Below are 18740 nucleotides of genomic sequence, written 5' to 3' on the forward strand. Positions count from 1 at the left end.
GATCACCTTTCACCAGCAATATATTTCCTCTTTCTTTGATCAGGGCTTCTGTATCAGGGCGGGTAATAAATTAAATTAATTTGCCCCCTCCCAACATTTTAAAATTGTAATAACTACAAATAGACTCAGAAAAAAAGAAAAGAAAGAAAAAATAGTTTTAAAAGAAAAGCGGGGAGTTGTCAAAGTTGGAAATAAAGGAATATGCAGTTTACTAAGTAAATAACAAAACATATTAAAGGGAAGGGAAGTGTGGCCTAAATCAAAACAATTACATACTTTCATTTCACACAACCCCAACCGTCAACAGTACTCATTCCAAACACTCGCATAGACCTGTGGTACCTGACACACCTGAGCCACTGTGTTTGTATATAAAATAAAATTAGACCAAACGACGAACAAGTGATCTCAAGCACTTTGGCCCCTGATCACTTTTAACTTACGTGAGACTTTTTTTTCCAAGAAGGGCAATTTGCCAAGTCTTGGAATACCAGTAGTCCAGATTATTGAGATCAAATATCTTCCAAAATGTGACAATTGTGACATGGGTTGCTGTCAAAAGATGTGAAATCAGTTCCTTGTTATTTGGGCCTCGATCGGAATCTGTGAACAAATTCAAAAGAGCCAGACAGGGGAAGGATGAATCGTAGAATTCTAGAGTTGAAAGGGACCACGAGGGACGTCTAGCCACAACCTCTGGCAATATGGGCATCTTTTTGTCCAACTTGGGGCTCGAACCCTTGACCCTAAGATTAAGAGTCTCATGCTCTACTGACTGAGCTATTCTAGTTGCTCTCAGAAAATACTTTTCCTTTGGAGCACTCCTATCACATTGAAATAATGGATAACATAACATATTGTGAAAATGTCTTAGATAAATTTGCGCAATATTTTGATTGTAGCTTGACTTACAGCCCGTGCTTTTTTTCCTTAAAAAATGTTTAGGGGCACTCTCATTTTCCTACTCATATTGAAATTTGTTGTTTAGTCGTGTCCGACTCTTCATGACCCCATGGACCAGAGCACGCCAGGCACTCCTGCCTTCCACTGCCTCCCACAGTTGAAATACTTGCTCCTTAATGAGGCCAAACTTAGATTTGCAAAATGTATAGGGGTATGCATCCCCCCAGAAAAAATCCCTGCTTACAACAAACTGTAATATGGGTTTTCTGGGAAATTTCTGATACCCAAGAGATTAGTCCCATTTAGTATGCTTATTTTACTTGTACTTGGTAAACAAAGCTAAAAACTTCTGAAACAACGAAGCTTGCCTAATATTGTATCAGCAGTTGGTGTCCAGTCATTATTACTGATAAACTTATGAAATGGAAAATACCCTGCTTCACTGACAGAAAAGGGGTGTGTTGTTGTTCCTCCTTGTTCTAGGATATCATCTCTTGCTAGGCGCTACCTAATGGACCCACGCAGACAAATGAACTGTGGATTTAGTATTACAACGGATTATTGGCTCATTGTGATTAGAAGCAAAGCTACCTCTCCCTTTGCTGAATTTATTCATTTCTCTCTCTCGTTGATGTTCTCTTTAAAGGTTGAGGAAGTTAGAAAGTACATTACCAAAATAGCAGACGTTGTGGAAGAAGTGAAGAAGAAGCACAGCGTTATTCTTTCTGCCACACATCCTAAAGACAGTAAGCTTTTCATTTTGTGACTCTGAAAATGCATGCTCACTGAATTTGCATGAAAGGTTATAGTCTGTGATGGGTTAGCAAGTGAAGATAGAATAGAATAGAGAGCTAAGTGGGGGGTGCTTGTGTAATCTCACTGTATACAAGTTGTACAAGTGACAATAAAGTATTTTTTTAAAAAAATCAAAAAATAGCATCTGACTTGGAAGGTAAGCCTATCTTGGAAACGTCCAGGTGTTTTCTGTGGGTGGCATCACTTCCTCTGTAACCTCTTTGGTGCTTGTGCATACTAGAATCTGTGTACCACACCTGTCCCCAACAACCAGTGCTTGCGCAGGAAAGTGTGTGCTTCTCAGTGTGGCATTCTGCCTTGATGGGGGTCATTAGGGGCATTTTATTTATTTATTTGCTTTCCCCCTTTTGTGGATGCTGTGAGAAAGATTCATCAGGCCTTAGCCAGCTCCTGCCATTTCTCACAAAATCCACAAGGAAACTTTGGTCTCGGCGTAATGTTTGCTACACATGGTTCTTTTGCAGGAAACATTCCAAGGTGCTCCCAAGGAGGGGAAAAGTTTATGGTTTTGAGCTGATCCTCTGGCTCCCTAAATGCTTTCTATATGGCCAGGGGGCAGTCAGCACATCTAGTTACACATTTTGTGGAGCTAGGTGGATAAGCTTCTCCCAGACTTCTGCTCTATTCTGCAGGTTGTGGTGTTGGAGTGGTCCACACTAGTGATGTTAAATTCTCAAGAATAATCTGTTGGAGAATAGTCTCAAGAATATTCTCGATTAATGAGAATATTAGAGAATTTACATTTAAAATAGGAGAATATTCATTTTAATGCATTGAAAATTACATACAGTGGTGCCTCGCAAGACGAAATTAATCCGTTCCGTGAGTCTCTTCGTCTAGCGGTTTTTTCGTCTTGCGAAGCAACCCTATTAGCGGATTAGCGCTATTAGCGGTTTAGCGGCTATTAAAGGCTTAGTGGCTAAAAGGCTATTAGCGGCTTAGAAAAGGGGGGGGGAGCGAAAAAAATCTCAAGACTCGCAAGACATTTTCGTCTTGCGAAGCAAGCCCATAGGGAAATTCGTCCTGCGAAGCGCATCGAAAAACGGAAAACCCTTTCGTCTAGCGGGTTTTTCGTCTTGCGAGGCATTCGTCTTGCGGGGCACCACTGTAATTAGTTAATATACCTGTTTATTCATGGGTAAACTTGTTCAGATGTCAACCAAAAACTGTACAGATACATTTATTCAATGGGGCAATGCAGTGAATTACATTCTTAGATTTTTTTTGCACCAAACTTGAAATTGAAAATTCAACGTGAATGACTCACGTTAATCACTAAGCCTGCCACTAACCATATATTTACCATCAACTTTGAATTCTATTTATGTTGTGTATGTATGAAGTGTAGCTTTTAAAGTGGAAGGAATTAAAAAAAACAACCCTCAGGTCCGCTACATGAGTACATCCTTTAATAAGCATATCTACATGGTACAGTATTTTCAGTGCAACACTAATAAAATCAATACAAATTTTAAACTAAATGCTATTATTTCCAGTAAATAAAACACAAATGGTTTTATTATGCCCAATGCCCAGTTATGTAACTGGATCAAAAAAAATCATTATTCATTACTTACACTGGCAATATCACAGCTCGATTTATTATTTACTAGGTTTTTTAAATGTGGGTTGTAAAACTGGTTCTTACATTAGAATTTACAGTTTGTGGAGAATATTCTCCGGAAAGAATTTTCTAGCAGAGAATATTCTCAAGAATATTCTCATTCTTGAGAATATTCAATAGAATATTCTTACCTCACATCACTAGTCCACGCCATACCCTGTAAAAAACAAAAAAACCCACACCCACTTGCACCTTGCAAACAAGAGTAGCATATCAGGAGGAGTGGTGCCAGGCCAGCTTTTCTGAAGAAGGCAGATGCATCTTGTAACACTTGTAGGGACTGGGCTGGAAAAGGAGGATGTGATGATGAGCTTCTCTTTCCCCAGAGAGCAAGGCTGGCTAGGTTGCTTTGGCCTGAGGGCTGCATTCACCCTTGGCCAACCCTCGGAGACTCCATGCCAGCAGCAAGTGTCGCTGAAAGTGGGTGTGACCATCTCACACTCTAACCAGCATGCTTGCATACACATGGACAGAGACATGCACACAGGCAGGCACTCAGCCTCCCCTTGCCTCTGCTGATCCCTGCCCTGTGTTGTGTATGATTTGTTTTTTATACTGCAACCATAAAGAATTGGTGCTGTATGGAGGTCATGTTTAAAAAATTGCACGAGCCCGAACTGAGGGACTCCATCCATTGAGGCCTGCCTCAGCCTGATAGTGCTGGAATAACATCTTTTATTGTCCTGACAGAGCAATCTATACCTTTTCATCCCAAATGCTTACCTGCTGCCACCTCAGATCTTCGGATCAGGCCCTCCCATCCAAACCTAGAGTCCAGATAAAATGAAAACGCAAGGATTTAAGCTAGGGTAGTTCCATCAGCATTTGTGGGTCTAAGGCTGGTAGTGCATTTTCACTGACACCACTAAGGCTTACTTTCAAGTAAACATGCCTAGAGGTAAGGTAGAATTTATTTATTTTTTAAAAAAGAAACTTGGTTATTTGGATTAACTGTGCTGTGCCTATTGAGCACGAGTCTTTTAAAAATCCACTTGTTTCCCTAACAGTTGTGATCATGAGCTAATTTTAGCTCTCTATACATCTAAGAGCAGAATGAGCTAAATGCAGCATACACTATTCTCTAGAGAAATACGAAGCAGTGCTTGGTACAGTTGTTTGGCTGGCAGGGGGTGGGACGACAATGATCCGCTAATGGAGGCTCAGATATATAGAGCATTGTTTTATAAGAAATCATTTAAATTTTAAACGGATGTCTGTGGTTATGTAAAGTATGAATTGATTGCAGCTATTTCTTGTCTGCTAGCTTGATTTGGAAGATGATACAAAACTGGAATTACTATTTTTTAATCACTAATAAAGTGAAGGTGTCAAAAGATAAGGCAGTCCTTGCCTACAGTCTCAGTGTCTAATAGACATGACTATTTAAAGGCTGTAGACCAAATAAACCAATAGAAATAGACACAACACAAAAGGGAAAACGAGCAGTAAGGGTAGAAAAAAGCAAACCATTTCAGATTTCACTTTTTCAATTTAGATGTTTTGCTTATGCTGGTCTGTGACTGTAATAAAGTAAATTCAGTGGTATTGAAGCCAGGTCTCTCCCAGTCTTTAAGTAAACAAATCATTCCAGCAGTCCTTAGTCCCCTAGTTAATGGCAGAGTCCAGAGTGTGCTTTTTCCCCACTCTGCTGTTCCAGGGCAATTTGCAGTTGGAGCCAAATTATTTCTGCAGTTCTTTCTGGCTCCTAGGAGATGGAAGCAGGCTTCCTCTAGCTCCTGTTTCTCTGTCTGTGGCCCTTGCCATGACACATAGGAAGCAGGGGCCTGCAGCCACTTTGCACTGACTCAGTCCAGGATCATTTCAGCCATATAGGATGAGCCTGGAGCAGGGCAGTGTTCTTTCTGGTGCAAGGCTCTGCAGGGTCTGGGGATCTTTTAGCCAGAAACAGCGCACCACTATGTCTGGGTACTGTTTTCTTTCTTTTAATTAATTGTTTATTAAAGTTTTTCATAATACAAGACGATAAAAGAGACTAGTCTACATAAGAACAATGCAGAATTTGGGGACTGTTTTCTGAGGGGCAGGAGCACTTAATAAGCAAAGCTTATTCTTAAGCTGTCGTTTGTCATAAACAGCTCTAAAAGATGTTTCAAAATTCCTCCTTTTTAAGAAACAAAGGAAGAACTTGAAGAACTGAACAAAGAGATCAGGAAAACAGCAAATATCGTTCGTGCTAAGTTGAAAAGTAAGTGCTGTTATTGTAACATCTATAGCACACTAAAGGCCTGATTCCTAAAATACTGTGTCACATAGCTGAGTGCAAAGTAACACAAGTCAGGCCATAGTTGTGTAACGGTGTCATTGGTAGGCTTTTATAGCCTTACAGCAGGCGTGCACAACTTGCTGCTAGTCAAGCCAAACGCAGCCTACCAGGCAAAAATGGTAGCTCACAAATGGTCTGTTTCACACATAGCACTAAGCTGTGGTTTGTTTAACAAACCAAGAGTTAGCTATAAGTTATACAGATTACCAAGCAAACCATGGTTTGTATAGGCAAAGCTTTGTTCTGTTCTCCCCCCCCCCCCCGGCTCCTCACTGCCTGAATGGGTGGCTCTGTGGGTTAAACCACAGAGCCTAGGACTTGCCAATCAGAAGGTCAGCGGTTCGAATCCCCGCGACGGGGTGAGCTCCCGTTGCTCCTTCCCTGCTCCTGCCAACCTAGCAGTTTGAAAGCACGTCAGAGTGCAAGTAGATAAATAGGTACTGCTCTGGCGGGAAGGTAAACGGCGTTTCTGTGTGCTGCTCTGGTTCGCCAGAAGCAGCTTTGTCATGCTGGCCACATGACCCGGAAGCTGTACGCCGGCTCCCTTGGCCAATAAAGCGAGACGAGCGCCGCAACCCCAGAGTCGGCCACGACTGGACCTAATGGTCAGGGGTCCCTTTACCTTTAGTACTGCCTTCCAGTGCCATCCTTCCTTTTTCCACTGGCCAACTGCTGCCGAGGAGGAAACACGTCACATAACGATAGTGGTTGCTGTCACTGACAGCCTGGAACTGCAGAAACGAGACTGACCACAGGGTGGTGGGCAAAATTTGACTTCAAGGGCCACAGGCTGCTTGCAGGCCTGCTTCACAGCGAAAGCAAAGAAGTCAGTGTAAAGATCCACAGAGGCATGGTGAGCAGCATATGGGGCAGTTTGTATCTGGCAGGTAGAATTTTGTTTTTTTTTTAAAGTTCCAGCTTCCATTCTAGTAACAATGTGAGTTTCCCCTAAAGGCTCCCTTCTTCTGTCCCCACTGCAACGGAAGGTAACTGCTATTCTTCAAACAAATTGCGGTCATACCTTGGTTCTCTGACGGAATGTGTTCCGGAAGTCCGTTCGACTTCTGAAAATGTTTGAAAACCAAGGCGCGGCTTCGGATAGGCTGCAAGAGCTTCTTGCACTCAATCAGAAGTTGTGGAAGCTGCGTCGGATGTTTGGCTTCCGAAAAACGTTCGCAAACTGGAACAATCACTTCCAGGTTTGCGGCGTTCGGGAACCAAAACGTTTGAGTCACAAGTCGTTCGAGAACCAAGGTACAACTGTATATTAAAAAGTAGAAATGACCATCAGCTGTAGAGTCACCTTCCAGATTCTTGATAATATAATGATTATTATGAAAATTGCAACAGCAAGCATAGCAGCTGGTTCTTTCCAGCTAGCCACTTGTTTCCAAGCTGGCCCTCCAGCCTTTGTTGTTTCAAACTAACAAATGGTGCCTGCAACAGAAATTTGCAGCGCCGGGTCCTCCTGTTTAGAGTTCCAGCTAGTCAGCCAGCTGTGTTCTCTTCTAGGATTTTGCATTTTTCTCCTCCTTGTCAATTTTCCTATGCCCAACAGACAGCATTCTGTACACACTGGGCATCCTCTGTCTTCATTGAATAGCTTTTGTTGTGTCCACCCCAGCCCAGCCTTTTAAAGTTATTTAAGAAAAAATAATTGATACTTAAAATTTGATGCCCCCCTCCTGGCCTGCTGCTATCTCCCTCTTTCTTGTGCATTATAGTGCTGTTTTGGCTAAATAGGGTTAGGCTCTTAGACGATCCATTTGCTATTTATAGGATTTAATTCTTGACTGAGTTTTGATTCTGTAGGAAATGTAATTTTTTAATGCAATTTCCATTTTTATGGTAGGGAGTGAAGGGTAGTAACTGTGTGTGGCATCTTAAGTTCTACGAATTGCTTTTGTCTGTTTTGCAGCCATAGAACAAAATTTAGCTCGACATGAGAATGTGAATCGAACTTCAGCTGATGTCAGAATACGAAAATCACAGGTATGGTACGGCTGGTAGGTGCCCTGAAGAGAATTTTAAAGAGAGAGAGAGAGAGATGTGTGTTAGGAAATGGTAGCTCTTTTCTGCTTGAGTTTATGGTTTATTTTCTCATTATTTTGTGTGTGTTCAAAATAATAAAATAATTCAGTTTGAAAGTTAAGTCCCCCGCAAGCACTAAAATGGGAAACAAAGGGGATGATTCACAGAACTAGATGCCTGGATGTGAGCTGTGCTGCATCTGGGTGAGCAGCAAAGCAGTCATTAGACAGCTCCCCACTGTCTTGAGGCTGCCAGCATGACCCTGCACAGCTGTTTCCCTTTAGAGCTGCAAGGTCTGCACTGGTCCAATGTCAGTTCTTTGCTATCCTCCCAAAGTGGGTTGGCCTGCTTTTGGAACAAGCAGTGCATTCTGCATAATTGTAAGTAAGTAAATAACTAAATTTTTATTTACCGTATTTTTCGCTCTATAAGACGCACCTAGTTTTAGAGGAGGAGAACAAGGGAAAAAAAATACTCCCCCTCTCTTCGCAGCGCCTCTCCAGCAAAGCGGGAGGAGAAATGGAAGGGGCTCTGTTTCTCCTCCCACTTCGCTGAAGGGGCGCTGCGCAGCTCTCCCTCTCCGCGCAGCACCTCTTCAGCGAAGTCAGAACAGCAAGAGGGATCGCTGCGCAGTGAAAGCAGCGATCCCTCTTGCTGTTCTGGCTTCTGGGATACCCGCGCAGCCTGCATTCGCTCCATAAGACGCACACACATTTCCCCTTACTTTTTAGGAGGGAAAAGGTGCGTCTTATAGAGCGAAAAATACAGTATACCCTGCCCTCCCTGGCCAAAACTGGGCTCAGGGCAGCTAACATCCAATAACAAATACATTAAAACACAATGAAACAATTGATTAAAGTACAGCTTAAAAATTAGAATCAGGATAAAATTAAATGACTGCCCACGAATTACAGCCATAGGGGTCAGGAACCTCAAATATTCCTCGGGGCCAGCTATCCATGTTGGTCCCACATGAGCTGATAAAATGGCCAAAGAGATAACTTACAGGAACAGCTCCATCTTCAAAATTGGCTTCAAAATTGCAAAGGCTACAGTAGCTATGCTCCAGACTGCTAGTTTCATCGTCACCCAGTCTCCCCAGGGAACCTTGGGAACTGTAGTTCTGTGAAAGAGCCAGTGGGATCGCAAACAACTCTCAGCATCCTCCTAAACTGCCCTTTGGGGATGGGGTGGGCTCATAGGTATGTGGAAGAGCAATATGCTTTACATATAAAAATAAGTCCTAAAAGTAACTTTGCAAATGTTATTTATATCTAATCCCAGCATACAGTGTTGGCCCGGAAGTTTGTGGAGGTCATGACAACATACAATACAACCCAGACATGCTTTCGGGAACGTACCAAGGATCAGATACGGCGGCAGCTAGAAATAAGTAAGGGATTTCCTTTATTGCTTAGTACTGCTGAAAGCTTTTCTGTGCTGTCAGGATTATGCAGGCAGTTAAGAAAATAGCCATCTATAATAGCTGATCTCCTAAACAAAAGAAGTGGTTTTTAATTTTGTATATGTCATAAACTGCTTACATATTTTTTATGAATAGTGAGATACAAATATATTTATAAATAAAATGCATATATACAAAAAATGCTGTGCAAATGAGAACTTTGCAATAAAATTTGCAGAATGGGGCAGCAGGGTTGTTAACTGCACTACTTCCTTGATCCATACATGATTGTGGTGATAGTCCTGAATAATCTGAATGCTTGTTCTTCTGTTAACTAGGGCTGATCCCACCCCTTCCTCAGTGCCAGGCAATCTGACATATAAGATGCTTGCAGCTAGGAAAACGTACTACCAGGATGGCGAACTTGCAGCTCTCCATAAGTTGCTGGAATGCAACTTCCAGCATCATCTCACCATTGGCCATTCTGGCTGGGGCTTATCTGATTCAGGAGTCCAGCAGCATTTGGAGGACTGCATGATTCCCATCCCTGACTTTTTCCCATCCCTGCTTTCTGTAGCACGAGAACTGAACACGATTAGCAATTTAGATCCGTTTTTTCCAGCTCTCAGGGTGGCTTACAATTAAAATCCACCCCAAAATACAATAATAGTTGTGGATAGGCTGGTGCTTGTGTGTGTCAGAGCCAGTGTGGTGTAGTGGTTAAGAGCCGTAGTCTCTTATTCTGGGGAACCGGGTTCACTTCCCCGCTCCTCCACATGCAGCTGCTGGGTGACCTTGGGCCAGTCACACTTCTCTGAAGTCTCTCAGCCCCACTCACCTCACAGAGTGTTTGTTGTGGGGGAGGAAGGGAAAGGAGAATGTTAGCCGCTTTGAGACTCCTTAAAGGGAGTGAAAGGCGGGATATCAAATCCAAACTCTTCTTCTTCCTCTGTCCCTTGGCAATTGGCGACCAGTTTCTAGGTTCTTCCCTCTGGAAGATGAGGCAGATGAAGTTGGCAGGCAGGCAGTAATGCATTTGTTTTTAGTCCTCCTTAGTTGCACTTGAGAATGTGGGAGGGTCTGCTGACGAAACTCATTTAAACCGCAGATGGGGAGCCTGTAGCCCTCCAGTGGTTGTTGGACTCCCAACTCCCACCATCCCCAGCCTGCCTGGTCAATGGTCAGTGGTGGTGGTTGTGGTGGATTTGCAGTTCAACAACATCTCGAAGGGCGACAGGTTTCCCAGCCCTTCTTAAAAGATTACTGAATAATCAGGGGCAGAGGAAGGGGGTGCGGTGAGTGCGGTCTGCCCCTGGTGTCATCACTGAGGGTGGTGACAAAATGCCAGGCGGCACTTACCGCGGCACCTGCAGTGCACCCGAGCCACACATCTCTCCTGGGAGAAACGCGGTGGCTTGGGCACCTGCAGGCTTCGCGCTGCCCCAAACAGTCCACCCACTGCCTCTCCCTCAGCTGTAGGGCGGCTGAGTGGGAGGAGGCAGGCAGACTCTGAAGGCCCTGCGGTGCGCCTTGCCCCACCCCTGGGCACCCGAGCAGCTTTCCCCAACACTGTGAATAATATAAGTGCTCTGAGCACTTGAAGGAAGTAATATATTTTATATAAATATGCCGCAATAATAATTGTTGGTAGAAGTGTAGCAGAAGCTGTCCACTTAAATACTAAGCATACGTCTGTTGCTCTTCTGATGAAGTAGCTTAAGAGGAGTCATCTCTCCACACTGTCAATTTCCTCTTGGTGAGAGGCAGACGTTTCCTTTCAGCTTCTGAGCAAGTAGTTATTTTGCAGCATGTAACAAATGGACGTCTATAATTTCTTACTAGCTGGAAAGAACACTTCTGATGAAGAGCTGGAAGAAATGCTGGAAAGTGGCAATCTTTCTATCTTCACTTCTGACGTATGTATTTCACGCCTACTTTGCTTCCCTTGTATGTATAATATTTCTGGAGTGCTTAAAATGAAAAAAAAGGCAGTGTGCTTTTAGAATTAAGGTGTTCGGCTCACAGGCTTACAACCTAAATGTCTTTCTCCCTGTGTGTGTACTATTTCTCCAATAAATGAAAAAATCCAATGCATATTTTCTTCTTCCCCAAAGATTATTTTAGACACCAAAATTACTAGAGAAGCTCTTGATGAAATCGAGTCACGTCACAAAGATATTATAAAACTGGAATCCAGTATACATGAGCTGCATGAAATGTTTATGGACATGGCAATGCTTGTTGAGGTTCAGGTATGTGACCAAACTATAACTTAATTTGTTGCAGTGCAGTATTTTATTAAAACGTTTGGAGCAACAGTCAATTAATTGCATTGGACAATGTGACACCCCCCCCAAGCACTTAGGGTGTGTCCCATAGGGTGTGTGATAAAGCAGCCGCAAAAAATGGGAGATGTCATCACTAGCAAGCAAAACCCCCAAACTGTTTTTCTGTTTTGTCAGCTGCTTTTCCTTTCATTTGAGGAAAGTAAAAAAAAAAAAAAAAGGGGGGGGGTGGAAATAAAAAAATATGTACAAGGGTATTTTCAAAATGTAATACATTTCTCAACTGTGCTTTGGCTGTATGGCATATTTAAGGAGGTTTGATGCAGATTTTGTGGTTAGCAGCCAATCGGATACTCAGATCCATTTTAGTTCCTTGTTCAGTTCTTTTCCTTGAGATTATATAAACAGTTGCATTCAGGTAGCTTAGTTTTTTAATTATTACTAAGCGTAATAACTGCTTTCTTATGATTGACCAGGCTTATAGCAAATAAATAATGACTCAAGTCTCCAAGTAATGTGATGCTTTGGGTGGGCTCTGTGGTTTTTCATGTTAATTAGACTCCTATTGGGGGCTTTTAGCAGTGCAGAAGTGAAACGTTGAATGAGCTTTTTAACACTTTGCTGTTTATTGCTGCTGATAATGTCTGCTGACGGACAGAACCGCACAGGTAACACTCCTGCAATATTCCCATTTTTCCCCATGTGCCATTTCCCGAGTTAGTTCATCAAACATGATATCATATTATATGTATATATACTGGCATTCTAACTGGAATTGCTTTAAAGGAAGTTCATGCAGGGATATCTCATGCCTCCAACCTAGCCCTGAACCAGCAAGGACAGTTTCCGAGTGTTTGGAGAAAACTGAAAATCTAAACGTGCTCTCCCTTACGAAATAGCTCTCTTGTTCAGACCTTGCTCACTATAGCTTGCAACAGGAGCTTAACCTGTCACCATCTTAACAGCACCTGCATTCTGTTACCTTATCTCCCGGTGCATAGAGAGAAGCCTAAAAAGTAGACATGGAACAGGAAAACCACACTACCGCCAGCGCCTTCCATTGACGTGAAAGGCAGCCTGGCCTCTTTCTGCCTGTTATGCTGGCAGGCAGGAGACTTCATTAATCTTAATTAATTTCTTATTTTTTTTATTTATACCCTGCCCTCCCCAGCCAGGGCCAGGCTCAGGGCAGCTAACACCAAATATAAATTACAATAAAACGTAATAGAAAAAACAACAACAAACAAACAGTTAATTAAAATGTGGCTTAAAATGCAGCCTCATTTTTGTAGTAGCCCATAAATCAAGACCATAAAGGGAGGAAACATCAGATATTCACCCGAGCCAGCTGTCCATGCTGGTCCTACATGGGCCAGCAAAAACGCCAAGGCAAAATTTATATACCAAATCCCATATAAGGGGTCAGAGTGAGTCTAAGCCGAAGGCCAGGCGGAACAGCTCCATCTTGCAGGCACTGCAGAAAGATGTCAAGTCCTGCAGGGCCCTGGTCTCTTGTGACAGAGCATTCCACCAAGTCGGGGCCAGTGCTGAAAAGGCCCTGGCCCTAGTTGAGACCAATCTAACCTCCTTGAGGCGCGGGACCTCCAAAGTGTTGTTATTTATGGACCTTAAGGTCCTCTGCGGGGCATACCAGGAGAAGCGGTCCCGTACGTACGAGGGTCCTAGGCAGGACATCATCTAAGCTGAGGTGCTGTGTAGTGCGTGTCTCTGGGATACTCGTGGGGAGCATGCGTTTGACCTGTGAAAACATGTCTTCATAATAATTAGGGCATGCTTACCTTTATCTTTCTTACAGAAGCATAGTGACTCTTACGTGCAAACACTGTACAGCCCAGATCTGTGCAGCAGTGACCGAGTGTCAAATCTCGTTGACCCATGAACCCACAACACAGCAAGTCTGATCTAGCGCTGGGTGCCAGTAGGAAGTGTAATCTGGCTCACCTGAGGAATATCAGGTGTGAATGCCAGAAAAGGGAGAACATTCATCCCACTGTCCCTTACAGTAATGAGCTTGGCCCAGCGTGCTTGTGTTTGGCTGGTTCACTGTGAGAGAGACTGTTGCACAGAAAAGGCAGGTTGCAGATCAGGGCTGCTCTTGCATCCTTGGAGGGAGGGTAGTCAAGGACAGGTGAGGTGGAAAAACCTGAGCCTCATTTTGCAATGCTGGGGTGGCATTGCAAAGGGTTTCTGTATAGCAAGGTAGAGTGCTTTGATTGCATAGCTTCTCTGGCAGCCCCTTCCTCAGGGGACATATTGCCTTGGAGAGCAGTCTGGTGTCCCTGAAAGAGGGAGAAATAAATTTAATTCGTAGGAGATAAGCTGGTTCCTTACTCTTTAGGGAGTTGCTGGTTTGAAGCTTATTAGCTGTGACACATGACAATTTTTTAAAAAGTTATGATTGCAGCACAGGAAGCTGTGTGGGTAAGAGGTGTGTTCGGGTGGATGGAGAGTGTAAGATATAAAATTTCCATGTTAGAATGCCAGTCCTAAGGAAGCATATCTCATTTTTGTAGTTATGCTTTCAATTATCAGTATTTTTTCCCATGCCTGCTTTTACTGATGTGATGTCCATATGTCTTAAGTTAAGCATCAAATGTACTACTAATAAAAACCTGCCTTTTTTCTTTAAAATGTAAATTTCATCACATAATCCATGTTGTACAATCATTTAAGTATGTTTCTTCTCGTCCTGAGCCATTAAAAAAAATCTGGAAATTTCCAACAGTGGTGAAATAAAGCTCTGTTTCTGCTGTATGTTCTTGTTTTCGCTTTAAGGGTGACATGGTCAACAGCATAGAGAAAAATGTGATGAATGCAGTCGATTATGTAGAACATGCAAAAGAAGAGACGAAAAAGGCAGTTAAATACCAAAGCAAGGCTCGCAGGGTAAGTTTTCCTGTTGGTGAGCAAGTCTTGCTTTTATTGCATGCTTAGCTAGCTAGATGTCTTTTTCTTATTTTGGCATGACATGCAAAACCAAGATTGCTACAAAGCCACCTTTTCTGGAGCAATCCCAAATAAATGATCAAGTTTAAGTTGGGGAAAGCACTTTTTTGTGTGTGTCACTATTATTATTATTATTATTAGTAGTAGTAGTAGTAGTAGTATTGCATCCTCACCGATGGAAGGAGTTGGAGAGAGGGGCTGTTTCTCTCTTTTCTTCTCCAAACATTTGTGTTTATTTGTTCTATAAACTTAAGATTTCGTCCTATAAACTTAAGGGTTAGAGTCCTACTCAGAGTGGAGCCATTGAAATTGATGAACATGACTAACTTGGATCTATTAATTTAAATGAGTAAAAGTTGGTTGGATATAGAACCTAATAAAGTTACAATGTCAGAAATTGGCTTTGTACACCGCAGTCCTGTGCATGGTTACTCAGAAGTAAATCCTGCTGTTTTCCGGTGAGGCCTTCTCATCAGTAGTTAAGAAGATTGCAGCTTAATTTTTTGCATTAATCAGACTGATGTTACTGAAGAATACGCATGCTTGCATGACCGCAAGGCTTCCTATTATATTACTGCTAAAATTCTTACGAATGCCTAATAATGTTGGCATCTTATTTATATTAATCTGTGCTGTAAAGCGCTCTTTGATATTCCGGTGGTATATAAACTTAATAAGTAAAATAAAAATAATAAAAATATAGTGCTTCAAAGTGTTAAAAGGGCCTTGCACACATGCATGGATGCATGTGCACGCACACCCTGAAATGTTGGGAGTGTGACACAGCTACACACCCACCTTCCCCTCTTAAACATACTTGCACATGCTAAATATTTGACATGCTACACGGCTGGGGACTAATGGTTGCTTGTTTGCTTGCTTGCTTAATGCACAGTCACATAACAACTTTCATATGTGAACAGGCCATTGCTGATCAAATACCACAGATGCTACAAACACGATGCATTTCAGAAAGAGACAGCCACTAGTCATCAAGAGATGCAGAATCCACATTATGTCTGAGCATGTGCGAATGGGCCTTTAGGGAATCTGCTGGGCTACTGAAGTTTATTTGTCACGATTGTAGTGGACTTGCCAGAGTGTTTGGGTTTTTTTAAAAAAAGATGCAGTGGAAACGTTGCTAATTTAATTGCATGTATTATTACACATTTTTTTCCAGCTTCCTTTTTCCACAAAGCCCTTCATTAGGACTAGCACGCAATTTCCCCTCATTGATGGGAACTGAAATTCCACAGGGTGGCATATGTGGGTCGGAAAGTTAAGCTGACCTAATACAGTCAGAATGGGTTTATTTTAAACACACTTTTTCATTCTTTCTTTTTGACCCCAAAATGGCTTTATTGTTTTTGGGGCTAACTGTACAGCTCCACATATGAACTGGTGGGATGTTAGTAAGCTATTTTTAAATTTGACAAACGGTTTTTGGCTATTCTGTTTTGTCCTGTGGCTCTCTAGTGTGGGCAGACAATCAGTTGTAACCCCCTCACCCTGGTAAGGGCAGCTGGTACTACTGGCGTGATGATGATTTATTATTTATACCCCGCCCATCTGGCTGGGTTTCCCCAGCCACTCTGGGCGGCTTCCAACAAAAGATTAAAAATACATTAAAACATCAGTCATTAAAAACTTCCCTAAACAGGGCTGCCTTCAGATGTCTTCTAAACGTCAGATAGTTGTTTATTTCTTTGACATCTGATGGGAGGGCATTCCACAGGGAGGGCACCACTACCAAGAAGGCCCTCTGCTTGGTTCCCTGTAGCTTCGCTTCTTGCAGTGAGGGAACCGCCAGAAGGCCCTCAGTGCTGGACCTCAGTGTCCAGGCTGAACGATGGGGGTGGAGACCCTCCTTCATGATGAGTATATTCCAAAGAAAAGAGAATAGGATGGATCGGGATGAAATGGTGTGGGGATATGCCATGATAACCTTCCCCATCTCCCTCTCGCAGCCTTGCATTTATTTTCTATTAAAATTGCAAGGGGCTTCAAAGTTCATAAGTGATTTATGGTCTGGGGAAAACTCTGTGCTTCTGTATCCCACCTTGAGGTGCTTAGTGTGGAATACATGGTGCCATCTTGTTTTGCTGTCAAAATTTGTGAGAGGTTAATCTGAAATGGTGATGTGGCCAAGACCACCTGTGAATTTCAGGGCTATGTGAACTCGACTCTCCTTAGTCCTAGTCAAGTAACCTGTCCTCTGTGTCAAGTGTGGGGAGAAGTGTCTCCTTCAGTTCTTGAATTACAAGGGGGCATGAGAGAAGGAGGTTAGCTCTCTGAATTTTTGATGTCCCCCAGCTACTGTTTTAGAAGATGGGTGGTGGTGGTATAGCTTGGTTCAACTGGGAAGAGAGTGCATGGGGCTTGAGAGCCAGTGTGGTGTAGTGGTTGAGAGCGGTAGTCTTGTAATCTGGGGAACCGGGTTCGCATCTCCGCTCCTCCACATGCAGCTGCTGGGTGACCTTGGGCCAGTCACACTTCCTTGAAGTCTCTCAGCCCCACTCACCTCACAGAGTGTTTGTTGTGGGGGAGGAAGGGAAAGGAGAATGTTAGCCGCTTTGAGACTCCTTAAAGGGAGTGAAAGGCAGGATATCAAATCCAAACTCTTCTTCTTCTTCTTCTTATGAATGTCATTAAAGGTCCTTACCCCTCCCACACACACCCTTGGCCTCCCTTGTTTCTGTGCTGGATTGCTGTTCGATGGTTGGTTATTTACAATAGATTGGCAAAGCTTCCTGACACCCCATTGTTAGCAGTAGCAACCATAAAAATTGCTCTCTTTTTTACTTTCTCAATTAGACTTGGCATTTCCGATCTGTAGTAAATCAAATGTAAATTTGTAATTGGATACACAGTTCATAAGAACATATGAAGCTGCCTTGTTCCAGGTCAGACCATTAGGCAGCGGTTCTCCAAGGTTTTAGAGAACGGTCACTTTCAGCCCTACCTGAAGATACCAGAGTTGAACGTTGGACCCTCTGCATGCAAAACAGTTGCTCTGCAATTGAATTTACAGCCCTTCCCAATGTATGGCTTTCAAGGTTCTGTGGGTAATTGACTCTCCCTCCTGTGGCCAGGATTTTGCATCTGGCTCTACCATGGCCACTATATTGCACCTGACTACTGCAGGGGTGGAAAACCCTTTTGGTTCTGCAGGCCTGATCCCAGCCTTGTGGGCCAAATTTGGCAGGTGGGCCGGGCTTGTTTTCCCTTGCCCAGTGCACAATCAGAAGAGCACTTTGGGGCTTCTGATTATGTATTGGCAATCACGTCTGTACCTGCCCCACACCTGATGTCACACCTGATGTCGAGTGTGGGGCTTGCAGGTGTGGTTTGGTGAAAAGCTGTCTTATGGGCTAAATTTAAACCCACATTGGGCCATATTTGACCCATGAGTTGGTTTCTCCCCCTGCTCTAGGGCATGGCCTTGGAGGTTCCATTAAAAAAAACCCAAAGTAGATCCAAAAAGGCTGCATTACACCATACTGACTTTTTCAGGCTGGGTGGTAGAACAGTACTTGACATTTCTGAAACGAAGCTTTTAACACCATTTTGCAAAATTGAAACAATTGCCTTACTTTCCTTTGGCAGAAAAAGTGGATAATTCTCATTACAGTGCTGGTGGTGCTTGCTGTACTTGCTTTAATAATTGGCTTGTCGGTCGGGATTAAGTGATGCTTCGATAACCTCAGCATGCAGCCTCGCTCTGCTGTTGTGCAGTAAGTACTAATCAACTAACTTGCCGTGCATGCTAACCTTTGTTCATCGGTGATAAGTGCGGTGATTTAACACATCCGCCAAGCTGGTGGGTTACACTCAACCGCTATGTCAACCCTTAAATGTGTTTGAGAGCAGAAGTCATGTGCATAGTAAGAACTGAGACACCTAGTGGCTAGCTGCTGAATATATTTCCTTCCAACGCTTCCAACAGATTTTGGATGGAGTGATACCCGCTGGGACTAGATCTGTTTTGTATTGGTGTAGGAACACACAAGCTTGGGGGCTTACACAGATTTCATCAACGTGTAGAGAAAGTGATGGACTGGAGAGAGAATTTGGATCTTCTGCAAATTGCTAACTGGGCCTCTCTTGATCTGCATGTATTGTATTTTTGATAACATGGATGAAGCTGCTATTTTCCTTTTGTAAAGATCCTTGCTAGGCAGTAGTTGAGAATTATGTGGTATGTCCTGTCTCAAAACCCATTTCCTCCGCAGGAAGCTGCCTTACACCAGATCAGGCTGCTCAGTACTATCTACTTTAACACTTCCAGGGTCTCGGGTCTTTTCAGGCAGGTGATACCTGATCCTTGTAACTTGAAAAGTCAGAGATTGAACCTGGGATCTTGTGAGTGCAAAACATAAGCTATGCCCATTCCCCACGAAGCCTTCCAAACAGCCTTTAACATAC

The 18740-nt window shown here is 43.1% G+C and overlaps 1 protein-coding gene across 2 annotated transcripts in view; it reads left to right on the forward strand.

The window, feature by feature from the left end:
• Nucleotides 1–18740, forward strand: part of STX2 (syntaxin 2) — a 37503-nt gene that overhangs the window by 16067 nt on the left and 2696 nt on the right. Inside the window, exons 3-10 of one of the 2 annotated variants that reach the window (XM_080985271.1) lie at nt 1550–1649; nt 5475–5549; nt 7546–7619; nt 8943–9051; nt 10906–10979; nt 11178–11315; nt 14145–14255; nt 17922–18049. In XM_080985271.1, the coding sequence (XP_080841397.1) occupies nt 1550–1649; nt 5475–5549; nt 7546–7619; nt 8943–9051; nt 10906–10979; nt 11178–11315; nt 14145–14255; nt 17922–18005 (765 nt within the window). In that variant the 3' untranslated portion in view covers nt 18006–18049. The remainder of the gene's footprint in view (nt 1–1549; nt 1650–5474; nt 5550–7545; nt 7620–8942; nt 9052–10905; nt 10980–11177; nt 11316–14144; nt 14256–17921; nt 18050–18740) is intronic. The other variant, XM_080985272.1, reaches the window with a different exon arrangement.

Source organism: Podarcis pityusensis, assembly GCF_964106645.2.
Source record: "Podarcis pityusensis genome assembly, chromosome: 16".
NCBI lineage: Eukaryota > Metazoa > Chordata > Lepidosauria > Squamata > Lacertidae > Podarcis > Podarcis pityusensis.